The sequence below is a fragment of the Carassius auratus genome, chromosome 31 (assembly GCF_003368295.1).
Source record: "Carassius auratus strain Wakin chromosome 31, ASM336829v1, whole genome shotgun sequence".
NCBI lineage: Eukaryota > Metazoa > Chordata > Actinopteri > Cypriniformes > Cyprinidae > Carassius > Carassius auratus.
This window is the reverse complement of record NC_039273.1, coordinates 23,160,408-23,179,372: the sequence shown is the minus strand read 5'-3', so window position 1 is coordinate 23,179,372 and position 18,965 is coordinate 23,160,408. Positions and strand designations below refer to the sequence as shown.

Genomic DNA, 18,965 nt, shown 5'->3' with positions numbered 1-18,965 from the left:
GTTGCATACAAAGCTTGCCCACATTGCAAACAACTGCAGCCATACAAAGCAAAAGTTGCAGCAAAGAGATGCAACTTTCAAAATAAAAAAAATGAATGGAAGGAGTCGGTCAAGAAAAACAACAACAGGACAGTTGTTCTCAATAGCAGCCATGTGTTGGTAAGGTTAGGTCAAAGTTCAGGATTCTAATAGGAATTTATGAAGTTAAGTCAATTAACACAGTAAAGTTTAACAGTCAGTTGCCATGTTTCCATGTAATTGTCAAGCGAACTTATGAAATGTTTCAAAAAAGTATAAAATATCAATCAGGTGTATTTCTATCAACTGGGTTGGAGGGAATTAATTAAGATCCCACGAGGGGATCACCCCTTAGATGGGACCTCGGCACTATGGGGGCCATTACCATCCTCACACCTTCCAGAGGCTGAGCCATGATCAGAAAGACTCAGGGTCTCAAGCAACACCGCCCAAGCGGTTTCCCATACACCACATTTCCCACGCCGCATGTCGGATGAGGATTTAGTGCTGGGCTCTTTGCTCGCTGCTACTGAGGGTTTCCTGGTTAGTTTCTTTTCCCCCACTTAGTAATGTTTTGACTGCGTAAACAGCTGATCAGTGATGTGACTTAACTGTTCTTCATGTCAGAACTTGTACAAAGCTGTTACCATGTTCCATTCAGCACATTAATTCTTTTTCGAAAAAGACAAAAATCACCTCAAGCGACCGTAAAATGTTTCTGCTAAATTGAGGACGTTTTTTCCCCAAATTTAGATGGAAACATGGCTGGTGAAACATGTTGTATAGTAATGAATCCCTTGATATGAGTTGTACATTTAATATGACCATTAAACCATTAAAATTGTCATGAAATTAATATTTAAATTAAATTATTGTATCCGGTGCATGTTTTGTTTTTTATTTAATAATGTTTTTATTTCAGCTTGACAAACTTGCTGCCCTCGATTTTTTCCCAATACTACTTTTGGGTAAGAAATGCAAAGGAAGTTTGGTGGCCGATGTCATCCTAGGAGGGGACTATATTTTGGATCCTGATTTGCTTCAGAGGGTTAAAGTTATGTATGAAGCTGTGCTAAAGAGTAAGTCTTTTTTTTTTTACAAAAAGAAGCTCTGGATTAATCTGAAAATACTGGTAATCCTAAGGAACACAAAGGAATGTGAACCCACAAGTATCATTTTCTTTATTTTTCTATTGATGCATGAGCATTACTTTCAGCCATAATAGGATGAATCAGCATGTGATCACCCAATTGTTTTCTTTAGCAGTTAAGCCAAGTCAACAAGCTAGATAAAAAGTAGGCAGAAAATCTTGAATGTTCTGATCAGACATTAAGAGACAGCATTACCTTGACTGGGAACTCGATGACTATATTTGTTGATATAGACTGTAGATAATTAATTTTACATTTAAATCATAACAACACCTGTAATGTAGAAATAAATTACTGTAAATAGTAGCCTGTTATCATCACTCACCCGCAGGTCCTCTTCCTTGTGTTTCCATAATTATTCATAGGCTATATGGAATAAAGTGGCACTGAGATTGAGGCAAACTGTTTAATTTTTCTTGTGTGTGATGTTTGTCTTGTCTGCAAGTTCATTTTCAAAGACAGAAGAAGGCCACAAGTAGCACAGAAACTACTCACCCTCCCAAAGCCACTGCCACTGAGACCAACGTCACTCCAGAAGCCACTGAGACCAACGTCACTCCAGAAGCCACTGAGACCAACGTCACTCCAGAAGCCACTGAGACCAACGTCACTCCAGAAGCCACTGAGACCAACGTCACTCCAGAAGCCACTGAGACCAACGTCATTCCAGAAGCCACTGAGACCAACGTCACTCCAGAAGCCACTGAGACCAACGTCACTCCAGAAGCCACTGAGACCAACGTCACTCCAGAAGCCACTGAGACCAACGTCACTCCAGAAGCCACTGAGACCAACGTCATTCCAGAAGCCACTGAGACCAACGTCATTCCAGAAGCCACTGAGACCAACGTCATTCCAGAAGCCACTGAGACCACCGTCATTCCAGAAGCCACTGAGACCACCGTCATTCCAGAAGCCACTGAGACCAACGTCATTCCAGAAGCCACTGAGACCACCGTCATTCCAGAAGCCACTGAGACCACCGTCATTCCAGAAGCCACTGAGACCAACGTCACTCCAGAAGCCACTGAGACCAACGTCACTCCAGAAGCCACTGAGACCAACGTCACTCCAGAAGCCACTGAGACCAACGTCATTCCAGAAGCCACTGAGACCACCGTCATTCCAGAAGCCACTGAGACCACCGTCATTCCAGAAGCCACTGAGACCAACGTCACTCCAGAAGCCACTGAGACCAACGTCATTCCAGAAGCCACTGAGACCAACGTCACTCCAGAAGCCACTGAGACCACCGTCATTCCAGAAGCCACTGAGACCACCGTCATTCCAGAAGCCACTGAGACCAACGTCATTCCAGAAGCCACTGAGACCACCGTCATTCCAGAAGCCACTGAGACCACCGTCATTCCAGAAGCCACTGAGACCAACGTCACTCCAGAAGCCACTGAGACCAACGTCACTCCAGATGCCACTGAGACCACCGTCATTCCAGAAGCCACTGAGACCACCGTCATTCCAGAAGCCACTGAGACCACCGTCATTCCAGAAGCCACTGAGACCAACGTCATTCCAGAAGCCACTGAGGCCGTCACTCCAGAAGCCACTGAGACCACAGGCTCATCAAAAGCCACAAGACCCCGGGGCCAGAAGGCAAAAAAAAGACAAAGTGAAGTATATTTCTTTAATAGTCAGTAATGTGTTATTAGAACTATGTTAATACGTATGTAAGAACTATGTTTTTTAATACACTACCAGTCAAAATTTTGAACCCACCTACTCATCCAAGAGAATGGGAAAGCGTTGCCAAACCTTTGACAGATATTGTACATTCTAAATTAGTAATAACTTACTGTATTTATATATTAAGCATAGCATCAGTTCTGGCAGGTCACATTAGTCAGGCTCGAATCAGCTGATCTACGTCTACCTATAGGAATACGACGCCCATTACTGTATACAGTACATATATAAGCTCCTTCAGTATTATCAGCAGCTGTCACGTTTCTCAGGAGCGAATTACCCTGCTCCATCCCCAGCTCCACCTCTCGTCAGTCATTATAGCATTCAGATTACCCCTGAATCAGACTTAAATTCTCTTAAATATATTGTACATTAAAATAAATTACTGATATCTGCAATACATTTATTTTGGTTCTGTTTTGTTTACCCTACGCTGGGTTATCACTGCTTTTATGATTGTATGCTAGGCTGCATGGATGCGTAGGGAGTTCTTGTCCAGAACAGAACCATACCACCAATCAAAACTATATGCTAACTGTCAATCATATTTGATGATAGTGCTCTTGACAGAAATAGTGTTTAATAAAATTTGATATCTTGTATATTTTTAATACAGATCCAGTCCAACAGAGGGTAGCCAGCAATATGAAGCCAAAAAAAAAGTGTTAAGTACATTTTCTTTATTTAAAATGATATGATGTATCAACTACACATTGATTCTGCCATCACAGTTAGGTATTGTCTATACTGGTATATTGGTATACTTATTTCAATGTTATATTGACTATCTTTCAGATGAGTGTCCAGAATGCTGTTGGAGAGTGAGGCAAAACAACTTTGACTACTCCAAGGTTTTGAAAAGAAGAGTGAGAGAGGTTTGTCTTTCTAAAGTATTTAAAACGCTCTTGCTTTATATCAATGTACTCGCACTCACTCATTATTAATATTTAAATTATTTTTGATTCTACAATGAATGAACAATGAACCTGTGTCCACAAAAGCATTTTTTCACGCGACTGGCATATTTGCACATGCCGCTGAGTTTCTTTTTCACGCTGATGCAAAGAGCATTCGTGGTTTTTTTACCAGTCGCCAAGAGTTGAAGAATGTTCAATTTTGGGTCAAATGCAGTGCTCATCACTGTAACTTTTTACCCAGCTGTCCAATCACAGTTGAGGAGGCGCGGGACTAATAACACACAACCACCACACTCTGCTCGTACAAAGTCAACAGATGACAGCAACAAGCATAATAATGGAACAAAATAATTTTAAACTAGAGCCAGAGCAAATACTTTATAATTTATCGACAATTTTGTATAGAAACAACACAGAAACAAACAATCTGTGAAATGAGATAACTAGTAACACTTTCGCGGATATTTAACATAATAACAACAAGCAAAGCACTGCCAAAACACTCTCAAGCACTCACACTCACGCACTTATCAGCTGGCTAAATGGTTTGGTGGACACACAGCCTAAGACTAAAAATATCTGCAGTGTTTGAGCACTTGATTCGACAACTAGATGTTTTGAAGACTGGATTTAGTGTTCATGGAGTGAGCACTAATGTCACCATTTTTACAAACAAGATACATACAAAGTTTACTTTACAATAACAGAAAATAATTTGGCTGTATGTATTGCTCACATGATGTAGAACGCTATCCGAACAATACTTTGGTTAACATCAAATATGTAGAAAAAGTCTTAAATAAATCAAGGTATTATGTAGTAGGTTTTAAATGTTTAGGTAGGTCTTATTTATGTTGAAATTTATTTCATGGTATTTTTTGTAGTTCTTTGTTGTATGTCTGACCAATATAAAACCTACAATTGCACACACAGTTCTGTAAATTAATGTACTTTTCAAGTAATTATTTGACTTTGGTTTTCCTTCAGAGCTTCATACTTTTTTGCAAGTAAATAGGTCTTACATTTCCTTCACAATGGTCTTCAAAAATGTGTTACAAATTTTACATTTTACTTAATGAAACTTGCAGAAACCCTGAAAACATTAATGCATAGATAAATATGGATAACTCTTTGGATATGTTATTAATGTAATGTCAACATGAATAGAAACTGTCACAAGGTTTTCATGTAATTTTCTAAATCTCTCTAGACCCCTAAGACAGTATATGATACTGTACTGTACCACTTTGAAACACAATCTTACAGCAGTAAATGTTATTTTTAAATGTTATTACATGTTAAAGCTACACTGTATAACTTTTTAAGATGATTCTTAGCAAAAAACAGTTTGCATGACTTGTGCCAAGACAAACGTTGCTGGATATTGAGTTGTGATAGATTTTTTTTTTATGTTTATTCTATAGGGAACAGAGGAGGTCCTCATTTGTTGGGTTCCATGCAAGACCTGGTAGGTGTACTAATGTACAGTTTATTAAATACACAACATTTTAAACATTAACAATGTCGACAGTTACTAAAATGTTTGAACATTTTTTTAATAGTTATATTTCATAAAATGATATATCATTTTGCTAGCCTGAATTAAGTTACTCATTAAATCTTTACTCAGAACATTGTCTCTTTACAGTGGGACCAAATGGAAAGACTCCTGGGAGCCCTCCTCCCTTCTTGAATAATGAATTACATTTTTATTTTTATTTTGTATTTTCTTTTATAATGAATAAAATAACTACAAACATAAACAAAGTTATTGACTTGTTATTCATTGCCTAAATTGCATATGCTATATAGAGTACACACAGATCTTTATAAATAACCTAATTAAAAATCCTCTGTTTATTGTCAGTTTTGTTTGAATAACTGTTATATCTACGTCTGTACGTCTGTTATGTTCTCACGTGTTTGTCTGTGTATGTAGTTATATATGTACTGTCTATATATTGGTTGTAAGCAGGATTTCTTGTAACTTGGTGGATGGGTAGGACATGGTACAGGAAGAAACCTATTATATTTTGTGGCTGTTAAAATTTTAGATTAATAAAATTTGATGTAGTTGGAGATATTTGCTCTACTTTATGCCTGTAATGTTCAGGTTTGTGTCTTTCTGTCCAGATGACATTGAGCGGAGAACATCATGATGGTGCTGGTTCCACCCCAGGGCAGGAAGTAGAACAGTAGTTGGCATGCCGTGTAGATGTACTATCGTTATCTGCCTCTGTAATTGGATAGAAGACCAGTAGTAGTTGTCTTTTGATCTATTATTCATTGGCAATGCAATAATTATGCATTCAAAGCATCAAATTTATTTAATATTGGCATATAATTATAAATAGATTTAAATACATTAGAAAGAGAACTGTTTCAATTTCCAAGAAACAAATGTTACTTGTTTTACACAAGCTGAACAGGATTAAACAAAATAACCTGTATTATGAAAATCAGGTGATCAGAGAACAAATATAAAATAATGGTTCATACACTAATAATAATTATCTTGTCTTTTTAGACTTCTAAAGCTATACAGATCCACTTTGGGAACTGGAAACCCTTAAAGCTCACCTTCACCTGGAAATCAGAGAATGGGTATATGGTAAGAAAATTCTGAAAATTATATCTGACACAAAAATAGTTTTGTGTTTATTATAAAGGTTGACCCCTGTGATAATCTTTTTGTCATATGTCATATGTTATTCTGCTGTAGTAATCACAAATTAAATGCTTGTCTATTACAATTTCACAAGCTCTAGCACCAAAATTTTTATAGTCACTTGTATGATATTTTAGAATAATTTTCATGAAGGTGGATTTTCTTTTGACAAGTAACGATAATGATTAAAAGTTTATTTTGATGTTACTAATTCAGCACTGAATAATATTTGTAGATATTTGGAATTGTCATGTTTTTCGGGGCTTTGACTGCTGTGTGATGATGTGTCATGTTTTTCTTTCTGTTTTTCCTTGCAATTCGTCTACAGGTCTCGGTGACTTGACAGAGGATGCTACCTATGGGCTCAACAGTCTCATCAATCGGAGGTCACTCAGAAGTCAACACAGACAGACTGTAAATGCAAACAGCAGTATAGGCGCTTTCGATTACATTGAGGACAGGACCAGTGCACTGAAGATGTGTACTAAATAAACCTGCCTTGCTTTTATATCAAACAGCGCTTTTTATGAAGGGATTTACAGTATAAGGGAATTTTCATCAGAAACCCAACTGTTAGAAAATAGTGCACTTTGATTTTTACATTTCAAACCAAAGCTACTAAGTGTTTTCACCCATAGCTTAGAGATAATAAAGAGCCACATATCTTCAGGAAAGTATTGACAAAATAAATAATGGCACTTTGCTAAAAAGTTCAGATTATGTATTGTTATTAGAAACAAGGACAACATACTAACTGTGGGTAAAGGTATTTTCCTTTCCAGCACTTTTATACAATGTCAATTATATCTTAAAAGTTTTTAAGATATATTTACCTGCCTTAATTCTTAAATTCAAAACTCAAAAATGAAAGAAGATATCAGCAAAAACTGAAATTGTACTATTCTTATGAATATTTGCATTTATTTGTCTCTTATTTTTCTGACAACAAAAACAGAAAAGCTGCTGTTTCTCCTGACTGACATCACCAAGTAGCGGATTAATAATGTTAAAAGTAATTTTGCATGTTATTACAATGCATTACCGGTATTTTGCTTTAAATAAATCATTGTTATTTTTTGCATGTAAAAAATCTGATGAAGTACAATAATTACAATGTACTTTACTTCAATATTTCCATATTATACTTTGTGTATGTATGTAAGCTATGTATGCAATATGTATATACTGTTTGTAGTTTCAGCATACTTGTTAGTGAACACCATCAAATCGATATTAAACCATACATGTTTTTCTGTTATGCTTTCCATATCGCATCATCTAAATGTACATCAATATAGTCATAAATCATATCCACTTTAGCTGACATTCTGTAAAACTGTATGGAGAAATATCTTTCTTTGTCTTGATGCATACATATGTGCAATACTGTAATAAAAACAATTATGTTTTTTGCTTGTTGAATGAACTTCCCATTAAAGTACCATTTGGACACATAATTGGTTTATTCTTTAGACAAATGCAGATATTCACAAGTTCAGGACTTGTGTTTTCAAGTGCAAAAACACTTAAATAGTGGCTATTTTACTTAGGTGTGGTACATACATATGTGCACTACTGTAATAAACACAACTGTGATAGCATTACCTGTTGTGTGAACTTCCAGTACCATTTGAACACATAATTGGCTGACACATAATTGACTGACTCTAGACGAATGCAGATGCTCACAAGTTCATGGCTCATGAAAAAACACTTAAATAGTGCATATTTTACTTAGGTGTGGTACATACATATGTGCACTACTGTAATAAACACAACTGTGATAGCATTACCTGTTGTGTGAACTTCCAGTACCATTTGAACACATAATTGGCTGACACATAATTGACTGACTCTAGACGAATGCAGATGCTCACAAGTTCATGGCTCATGAAAAAACACTTAAATAGTGCATATTTTACTTAGGTGTGGTACATACATATGTGCATTACTGTAATAAACACAACTGTGATAGCATTACCTGTTGTGTGAACTTCCAGTACCATTTGAACACATAATTGGCTGACACATACATAATTGACTGACTCTAGACGAGTGCAGATGCTCACAAGTTCATGGCTCATGAAAAAACACTTAATAGTGGCTATTTTACTTAGGTGTGGTACATACATATGTGCACTACTGTAATAAACACAACTGTGATAGCATTACCTGTTGTGTGAACTTCCAGTACCATTTGAACACATAATTGGCTGACACATAATTGACTGACTCTAGACGAATGCAGATGCTCACAAGTTCATGGCTCATGAAAAAACACTTAAATAGTGCATATTTTACTTAGGTGTGGTACATACATATGTGCACTACTGTAATAAACACAACTGTGATAGCATTACCTGTTGTGTGAACTTCCAGTACCATTTGAACACATAATTGGCTGACACATACATAATTGACTGACTCTAGACGAGTGCAGATGCTCACAAGTTCATGGCTCATGCAAAAACACTTAATAGTGGATATTTTACTTAGGTGTGGTACATACATACTGTATGTGGACTACTGTAATAAACACAACTGTGATAGCATTACCTGTTGTGTGAACTTCCAGTACCATTTGAACACATAATTGGCTGACACATAATTGACTGACTCTAGATGAATAAAGATGCTCACAAGTTCTTGGCTCATGCAAAAACATTTAAATTGTGCATATTTTACTAGGGCGTGGTACATACATATGTACACTACTGTAATAAATACAATTTTGATGACATTGCCTGTGGGGTTGGAGGTTGGGCCTCCAAATGCCTCACTGAAACTATGGCTGGGTCAGGGCTGTGTCCATGAAATGTTGAAATTAAAGCTTTATGTAGGACTAACCCAAATACATTGTTGAAAATGTCTTGGCCTGGAGAATAATATATGCCAGTATGAAGATGAGAAATGGGTCCTGTTTTGAAATATTGACCTCTGAACTGTGACCTCAGCACATGTTGAAAGCCTTGTCATTCAGGAAGAGAAGGGGCTACAGACATGGGACCAATTGTTGTAAAGAGCCCTTCACTTTAGCTATGTGACTATACTCTTGTGGATAGAGTCACTAAAAGGGGGTGCAGTAAATTATGGTCAACATTTATTTTCACCTATTCAGCAGTTACATATTTAAAATATTATCACACAAATGCTATTAACATCCACTTATATACCTAGGTGTACTGTTAATTAATTGTTTATAACTTCCAATTCTAAGTAATAGGTTATATTGATTTAAACTACAATTCCCTATAGCAGCGCAATGCGGCCTGATACAAATTTGCGCCATTTTTGTAGTTCTTCCAGTTAGCAAAGTATTGCTGTAAATAAGGTTGCAAAAAGAAACATCTACGGAATATATCAACCATATAGTACAGACGAAGACGTACTTACACTGTATTTAGATGATCTATGTTAAGAAAAAGTTATATTGTTAGTTTATTTCAGATATTTTGGAGCACCACAGCTCGTCTTGCTGGCAAAATAGGGGTTTAAAGTCAGAATAAAGGTTTTACTGCAGCCGAAGTCTTAAAACGTTTGTTTGGCCATATGGCTTTACTAAACTGGCCCCTTTGTGATTAAAAATGTGATGTTAGCATAGCTAAACAATAATGCTTTTTTTGTGCATTTTGTGTTAGCATCAAGGATTAATGTGCTTCATATGAATGATATTTGGGTAAATATGGCATTGTTTGTTTGCGTATACTCTCGGACGTGAAACAATTTACTATAGTAAATTTTAGTATAGGCTACTGTATTATAGTATGTACTGTACAGATTTGGAAGCTTAGCTAGACTAGGTATTGCATGTGATCTTACCTGTTGTGACAAAAAAAATATGTATATATATATATATATATATATATATATATATATATATATATACTATTGTTGATCAATTTGTCAATGTAGAAAATATGTGGTGAACAAATGTGTACAACAACAAATTATAACCAAAACTGAAATAATGATGATAATTATTTTACTAAAGAAATTAAGAATCAGTCAGACAGTGATTGAAAATTCAGATTCAAGGTTTTATTATTTACAATGGGGAGAGCTAACGAGCTACTCGGTCAGGAAACCAGTTTGTGCAGTGGAGAAGAGAGAATCTATAATTCATCATCCGTAGAGGCATCTGTGGAGACATTCTCATATGGGTCTTCATCATCTTCTTCAACAACGGATCCACCATTCCCATTTACTACTATTTGGGAGTAGGTTTCTTTCACAGCTACCATGTCTGTTTTGATCTCCTCACATTTTTGGAGGACAGCACTGTGCAGGCCATGGTAAGCTTGATCAGACAGTCCTGAAGGGTAGCCTAAAAATCAAATTGGGATAAAAAAAAAAAAAAAAAAAAAAAAAACAATTAACCAAAACATCAATATTGCAGTTTGTATCATCTGCAAGCAGTTAAATATAACTATATGAAGTAAACAGAATTAAGAAATTAGTACTCACTCTGTGTGGCCAGGTCATCTGCTAGTACATTAGCCTGGTCCTTCAAGGCCCTGCAGGTTCTTGTAAGATGAGTCCAATGTTGTTTCATTTCCTCTAAAAGTATAGCCTCTTCCTCAATCAGTCTCTCCAGCTGCATCACCTTGTCAAAAACCTTCTTCTTCATGCCTAAGGAAGTGTCAGGTTCTATCAAGACAAATGACAAATTGAATTAACCACCATATTAAAATACTACCTCTTATTGCCTTTTTGAGAGTAAAATCCAATAATGGTACAATTCTTTGTCCCTACAACATAGGCAACAAGTGATTGGTGTTGAATCTACAGTGTGAAAAAAAAAGGGCGAGCCACCTTGACACATTAATCTGAGGAATGGCGAGTTGGCAAAAACAAAACGGTTTAAAAATAAAATGATTATAGTCTGTTCCAAAACAAATAAAAAACACATGTTGGGCCTCTTTCCTTTGAAAGTCGGAGTTTAATGAGTTAATCTTTTAAATGAAGATTCACTAAAACTATTAATGTCAAACTTTACAAACCAGAATCCCAAGGCCAGATAGGGCTTTCTGCTGCCAGAAGGTCTTCAACTGAATCTACAGATTCTGTGGTGGTTGGAAGATCATTGTATTGGGATATGGCATTAAACAGCTTTTTCTTATCCTCTCTAATCCGTCTTCGGATCTTGTGTCGCTGTTTGTTACGGTCTGCAGAAAAAACAAATAATTTTAAGGAGGATATGCATAATGTTTGGTCACTGTGCTAATGGACATCCAAAAGGCTCCTTACAAATTATGTTATAAAGCGCACATATCATCGGCGACTAAAAATACAATTGTACAATATTTTGACTACACCTCTGGTTAATTTAACCATAATAAATAACCTGGAATGTGGCCTGGAATGTTCAAGTAATGGAGGGAGTTGGGTGATGGTAACACTGGACATATAGGAAGGCAGGACTGTTCACTCAATGTAGAAAGGTTATGTAGTGGCTTAAGTGCACAGTGTAGATGGAAGACTTTGTTCATTGTTAAGATATGATCAAATTTAAATTACTTAGATACAGCTATAGATCTCACATTTTAAAATGAACTCCACAAGTACATGAAGGCATGGAGGCTACTTACCGGTTACTCGATACAGATCCCTCTTTTTCTGCTGGATGCCCAAGAATAGGCCTTCAATCAGATGTTGCAACGCCACTGGATCATCTGTTCTGAAGTCATCTGGTGCTGTAAAGTATTTATGAAGGTATTTGATCAGTATCATGCATTTTCTGTGCTATCAAAAATAGAACAACTATACTATTTCTATAAAACACCTTATACATTAAATATGGTAAAAGGAGGATTCAATAAGAAGAATGTAGTAGGAACACATGTAAAAACAAAAAGGACATCTACAAATGTTCTGCCAAAGAATCTGAATTTTTTTTTCTGTTTGCTAATTTTTCAAGGGTGAGTAAGTATTATAAATTTGAGGGAGAAAGCTACATCAAGTTCAATTATTAACTTAGCATTTCGAGCCATTTCTTCGTTGATTTTCACTTTTGTTGTTGCATGGTTTCTTAGTGAGGTTCTCCTACTGCTGTGCGGAGTATTTCACAAGTAAAAAAATAAATAAATAAAAATAAACACATTTATCTATCTATAGAAAAAAGTACATACTTACTGTCAACTGCCCACTGTCTCACATCAGTGACCCACTGTTGCAGTTCCTCATCAGACCTTTGCGTGCACTTCTTTATAGCCGCAATGTCTTTCTTGACTTCCTTTGTCTTTTGGATAGTCTCAAAATAATAATTAATGGAAAGTCACAAAAACCTTCAGGAATACTGAAAGTATTAGATACTTGGTATGTACAACTTAAAAGTGGACTTTAGACAAATGAAATTTAACCTTCATTGACGAAATCTTTATTTTTTTTACTTACCTTCAAGTACCGTGTAGACAAGTACTTGTGCAGGTTTCTTTTTTTGCGCTCATTCCATCCTCTGGCATGCAATGTGATCATATCTACTCGTGCTGTAATGATGAAGGCATAAATGTGCTTTTCAATTAGTGGTTAGTCACGGAGTATGTTGAATAAAAAAAAGAAAAAAAGAAAAGCTGTCTTAACAATACATGAGAACTGTAAAAAAGGACCACTCACCAGCCTTACTCATGTATTTTGTAGTTAGAGCCACACGGGACAAAAAGCTGTTCACTTGTTCGACTTCTTCACCAATTGTTGTGCCTGCCCCTGTTTGATTTTTGCCACCCCACTGCACCTACAGCATGCACACCAAATGTCCAAACTAAAAAATATCAAGTTCATGGATATCAAAATGGTTAAAGGCTTAGTTACCATATTGTTCAAGAATATACTTTTACCTCACATTTTGTAGAGTGCCCCTTTGCATGCATAACTGAGAGAAATGGCTTCATCTGAGTCAGGTTTTGCATTTCTGGGAATGCTTGAGCCACCTTTTGAAGATAGGGCCAATATCGACACATGATGTCAGTGCAGAAGAACTTGCAGTTTGTTTTTGTGGCCAGTTCCTTCTGCAGAAACAGAGGGTATGCAAATATCTCGCCCCTAAACATGTTCAACCCTCTAAGCAATATGCTGTGCCTGCAAACTGCCACCTCTAGGCCCTCTTCATCACATTTAGTGTTTGTCTTTTTAGAGGTCTCCCTGGCTGCAGCCCATGTTGATGTTCCACAGATGCCTTTTCCATGTACCTGTAACAGTGTCATATCAAATATATTCACAAACTAGAGCCTGATTCACCGTGTACAATCCCAAATCTTTTGACAAATATCTTACTGGGATGGTCTTCTCACGAACACAATCAACAAATGTTGCTACATCTTTGTCATTAGCCAGAAAAACTCCATCAAAAAATGGTTGTTCCTCTGTCCTACAGGAAGATAAAAAAAATAAAAAAAATAATACATTGCTATGTGTACTGTGCTAGACTAACTGAGACTTGTTACATCACATGTATATTGTTGCCCTCTTGTTGGTCTGATTGCTTCTATTGTTCTTCGGATGAAAGCGTCTGCTAAATTATTAAATGTAAATGTTATAATATACCCCTTTGTTTTGCTGAATCTGTATAGTTTTCTGTTTCCGTCTGCAGACACAGCAACTGTATCTGGGGTGCAAGCTGGGCAAGAGAAGTGATCAATGCCGCAGAGTTTTTCTCTTTTATGACGACAATATGTCCATTCAAGGAAAGCTTTTTGGAACACGTTGCCACAAATGTTACCACTCTGAAATTATAAAAATTTGAATACAGTGACATGCCAGTAAGATTTGCATAAATGCTAATTACTTTCCAAGTCTTACCCTTCCAAATTGTTGTGAGCGCTGTTGTAACATTTTCACAAATGCTTGTCTTGAAAGCCCAGGTGCAGTGATCTTCAGGTCCTCAAACGACGTGAAGAGGTCTACCTTGTATATGGTTTGAAACTCGACAGTGCCTGGCCAGTAACCACTAAACAACAGGTCAACCACCTCAGGTGTCCATGATGCAAGACAAGCTCTGCAATTCATCACTGGCAGGAAGACGTCATAGCGACCTGCAAAGATTTCAAAAGAAAATAAATAAGTAGTAAACACACTTTGGCTGTGTTTACTCTTGGCATTAACATGCGATCACCGTGATTTGCTCAAGCAGATCGGATAATATGCCAATCAGGACACGGTGTGTTTACACCTGTCCACATCAAGTGGCTTTTGTATCTGGATAACAGATTGGATCTCGCATTCCAGAAAAAAAAAGAAAAAAGATTGCTTGTAGGTCTATTCTATTGGGTGCAGAGGCATTTCGGTTGAAACAAGCCCCATAATCACAGCCTAATGGAGCAATATCAGACTCATATTCTTACTAGAATCTCAATATGATGACGTCAGGCTAGGGTTCTGGAACTTTAGGGTGCGAAAGCAAACATTTCAGTATATTTGCGAATCTATGTATTTTGCACATATCTGTATTGAAAAACCACACAGCTATGTGCACCAATTCCTAGAGAGAGGAGGTGGAATAAAGACAGTGGGTGGGTCTTGGGTCTTGTGTGATGTCCACCTGTGAATCCAGAACCGATGGCTGTATTGCGTTTACATTACACTGAGATACGAGTCCTCGACTCCCTCTGAACCTGGACACACTGATCGGATAACATTGCCATCATAAATGCGTTTACACTTGTCTTTTCTATGTGTATGTGGACAACATCCGGATACAGGTCGCATGTTAATGCCAATTGTAAAGACAGCCGTTGATACTTTTCAGACATCAGTCAGCAGGTTAAGCCAATAGACAAATACAATACGAAATATTGCAAGTCATACCATTTATACAGATGAGCACAACAGATCGTCCAGCTACAACAGCCAGGTTTTGAGGGTCACAATCACAAATTTTGTCTGGTCGTGTAATGGGCAGCAGACACACTAGATGAAAGAAAAAATATATGAACTAAAATGAAAACATGTTTTTAAGCTTTCAAGTACTTCTTACCTTGTTCATATATGACATTTTGGCCACTGAGGTCCTGCACAGCAGTTGATGGTGGGAGAGGTTTATAGAATCCATCTATAAGAGTCTCTCGGTTGTGAAAAACAAGATGTTGATGTGTAGAAACGTCACACTGGCCACAGTAACGGGGTTTCGGGAAACAGTCCTTGCACCTGATGACTGCTTGTTTCAAGCTGCAGTGATCACAAGGACCATAATGCACACAGTCTGAAGCAAGCAAACTGTCAAGGAGTTTTGGCCTTGCTTCCTCCCAGCGTTCTTCAGACAAGGTTTGCCTCAATGCCCAATCATGAGATGCTGCTGATCTGGGTTCATCACACTCCATTGCATTTTGGAGTTGCTGTAGTTGTAAATCTTGCAATAAAAAATAAAATTAGATTACAACTCCTTACCTGTTACAAGCTCATAAACCAAGTGCACAAACTCACAAAACATTAAACAAGTAATATCTCAGATATTTGTACATTTAATATTTATCATAAAATGTTGGCACTTTTGTTCATTCAGAGGGACTTCGTGAAGACAGTGATACAGTTCCGATGGTTAAAAACATTTAAGGTAAACTTACCAATAATCTGTTGTGCATCTACATCTCCAAAATGTTGTTTGGAAGTTGAGGCTTCAGATGTGCTTGCAGTTTCTAGAATTATACAATTTTAATGCAGTATCTTGCATTCAAACAACAGAAAAGATGCAAATCAACATGAAATGGGATTACTTATAGGGAACAGAGAGGGGAACTCTTTTCGACTGTAGAGCAGCTCATATGAAAATGTATTTTACAAAATTACCGGTCTGTTAGTATAGACAGACTTCAGGGTATAAAGTCAAAGATATGCACTGTATTAATAGGCAATATTTTTTTAGCAAACAGTATTTGGTTGAACACATTAAATACAATAATCCTACATTAAATCAAAAACAATTGCTTACCGAGCTCAGCTTCTTGAGGGTTACTTGAAGAGACAATGGTTGAGGCAACTGGTTTTCCAGATCGGTCTAGAGAGAAGTAAACGGAAAAAATTATTTGATTTACACAATACTTATTGAAAAATCAAAGGATCTAAAACCTCAAACCATACCTTTCTTTGGTTTGCGCTTCTCATAGACCAAGAATCCTTCTTGGTCTCTTTTTTTCCACCTAAGTTTAAGATCAATCTTTTTTCTTTTTTGTTTTTTAGGTGGTGTTTTGACCGCTTCCTCACTCTGTATTACTCAAACATAAGAGGTAGAACAATGACTCCGAACTATATACATTTTTAAGAAATAATAACATGATTCAGAATATCATTTATGGAAGTTGCAAAAAATACAAACAGTGGTATAGTAACAAATTCCAATGATCCATTTTCTTTTCCCACATTAGTGAAATACTGATTGATGCAGAAAGCATGCTACATAGTTTTATACAAAATACCTGCATCTCCTCCAAATCAGCCATTATTTCCTCAAGATCACAGTGTAATTCCTCCTCCATATTTTTCTCTGTAGGCTGATCAGATGACTCTCTCAGTCATTTATTTTTTAATACCTGAGGACCATAAAAAACAAAGTACACATAAAAACAAATGAAAATAAATGGGTAGTGGTTTGCAGAGGATTTCACATCCATGGTTAAGGTGGGAAACAACCTTGATGAGGTTTTCTTTCCCTACCCAGGCAATGCTTAAATAAATGTTTTCTATGCAAGGTAATTGGGTGCCGGTAATGCGTTGGTGATGCAAGTGTTTAAGGTCCGAAGCAGAGCAACCGCCTAGCATTAATCAACTCACCTGTCTGCATTGTACTGAATGAGGCAGAGCGATAGTGAGATTACAGATGATCTTCAAATCTGTTAAAAAAAAGTTTTGAATTAATTTATGAAAACAATACATTTATAAGAAAATACAGGGTCAGTGACGATCTGAAAAATAAATCAACGCAACTTATTTTAGTAAGAGAACTGTAACCAAATTGCTATATAAAACATAGAAATTCCAGGCAAAGTAGGCTCACAAAGCCAAGAGCAACATTTGTTAGAGGTGGTTGTGCTGCTGCAGGGAAAGTGGAAACATCGAACTACATTAAAGCTGCTACATTAAAATGCATGTACAATATATAAATAAATGTAGTAATACGCATTCATATGCAATTATGGCTATGGCACAAGTTGCTGCTGCATGGAAAGACTAACCTCCTGTTCCTTGATAGGCTAAAAAAAAATAAAAAAAACTTTACTCTTCTTCCTCTTTGATATGACTGGAACCTGCAAGCACATGTTAAATTGTTTGTTAATATAAGGCATTTGGCTACACGGAAATGTAGTTTCTTAGTGTAAGAACAAAAAATATTAACACCATGTTGTGCATAAAAAAAGAAAAGAAAATACACGTTTGTACGCACAGTATTATGGCATCACGTACTTAATTGGTCGACAGCATAGACTGTATAAAAACATGGACGTAGTGTCAGTGACGTCACCCGTAGACACCTGAAGTGTGCAGAGAGGCCCGTCGCGACTCTCCCGGACAATCAAAAATGGGCAGAAAGGCGGGGGCTACTTGCTGAAGCCACGCCCACCCAGCGCGATGGCAGTGTCAACAGCGGCAATCCCCCAGTCACTCAAGTGGACACGCCCTTAATTATGCAGAACTTTACTTCTTAATATAATTTAAACGGATGAGTTATAAAAAAATTCACCCCCTTCACAGTTGTCATGAAGGGCAAAATTAGCTATTTTGGCCAAAATCATTTTTTGAACCAGGCTGTAAACATGTTTTTTTCTGCTGTAAAGTTGGGCATTTTAACATGGGGAGTCTATGGGACTGACTCCCTTTTTCCCTTTTTGCCGCCAACTCAAGCGGCCAGTCGATGAATTGCAGTTGTAGTCACTTCCTTATTGGCCTCACGAGAAAGAGCGGGAGGTTGGCGCTCGAGCGACAGTTTCATGGGATCTGTAGTTCTATACGACACAGATTAAGCATTCAAAGTAATGCAATATCTCGCATTTATTTGCAAATATGGATGCGCTCCTAACTGGCGATATGATGATAGTGTGCCGGGGTTCTGAGGATGTAACTTATGCGATGGATGTAACTTTATGAACTTCAGCTAAATCACCCAGGCATTCGCCTGCATGTCCTACCGACGTCATAAGCACACACATGATTCTAACGTTACATTTACCATTAAAGCAAACATGATTCAGGAAAACAACACATATCACTAACATTTATCACAAAAATAACACCAGTTAACCAGTTTTAGGATAATGGGATATACTAGTGTACATACCTCTGCTCTTACTGTCGATCACAATGTCATGCAGTCCTTCTCTTTAGCGACCCCAGTGGACGTTTGTGTTTCAAAACTGTGGCAATACGTACCAGCTGGTACATATTTGTGGCGCTGCAAAAAAGTGTGCAGAGGTACGTATTTCCCATGAGACCAGGTTGAAAATAACACAATATGTGACAGTAGAGAAGCCTCTCCACTCGCTTCAGCAGATATAAAGGGTCAGCGGTTAACTGCACATCACATGAGCA

The 18,965-nt window shown here is 37.1% G+C and overlaps 1 protein-coding gene and 1 long non-coding RNA gene across 6 annotated transcripts; one reads left to right on the top strand and one right to left on the bottom strand.

Annotated features, from left to right (window-relative positions):
* The first annotated feature begins 2,673 nt into the window (after positions 1-2,673).
* On the top strand, positions 2,674-7,900 carry LOC113050904 (uncharacterized). 3 transcript variants are annotated; one of them, XR_003276827.1, is made up of 7 exons: positions 2,674-2,796; positions 3,487-3,534; positions 3,666-3,745; positions 5,212-5,255; positions 5,921-6,025; positions 6,315-6,398; positions 6,784-7,900. It is a non-coding gene; the product is annotated as an uncharacterized LOC113050904 (long non-coding RNA). The 3 variants fall into 3 exon arrangements; XR_003276826.1 differs by having other exon boundaries at positions 5,921-6,398; XR_003276825.1 differs by lacking the exons at positions 5,921-6,025; positions 6,315-6,398; positions 6,784-7,900 and adding an exon at positions 5,436-5,882.
* Positions 7,901-10,484: 2,584 nt separating this feature from the next.
* Positions 10,485-18,905, bottom strand: LOC113050899 (uncharacterized). 3 transcript variants are annotated; one of them, XM_026214339.1, is made up of 20 exons: positions 18,715-18,905; positions 17,615-17,686; positions 17,214-17,272; positions 16,859-16,972; positions 16,524-16,647; positions 16,375-16,440; positions 16,010-16,081; positions 15,424-15,795; positions 15,255-15,356; positions 14,250-14,482; positions 13,995-14,173; positions 13,725-13,818; positions 13,289-13,639; positions 13,068-13,185; positions 12,849-12,940; positions 12,588-12,705; positions 12,044-12,148; positions 11,456-11,620; positions 10,920-11,102; positions 10,485-10,779 (listed from the first exon to the last, which is right to left on the bottom strand). In XM_026214339.1, the coding sequence occupies exons 4-20, from the start codon at positions 16,916-16,918 to the stop codon at positions 10,568-10,570; spliced, it is 2,646 nt and encodes an 881-aa protein (XP_026070124.1). In that variant the 5' UTR covers positions 16,919-16,972; positions 17,214-17,272; positions 17,615-17,686; positions 18,715-18,905; the 3' UTR covers positions 10,485-10,567. The 3 variants fall into 3 exon arrangements, with proteins under 3 accessions (XP_026070124.1, XP_026070126.1, XP_026070127.1); XM_026214341.1 differs by having other exon boundaries at positions 16,859-16,933; XM_026214342.1 differs by lacking the exons at positions 13,725-13,818; positions 13,995-14,173.
* Between the last annotated feature and the right edge of the window lie 60 nt (positions 18,906-18,965).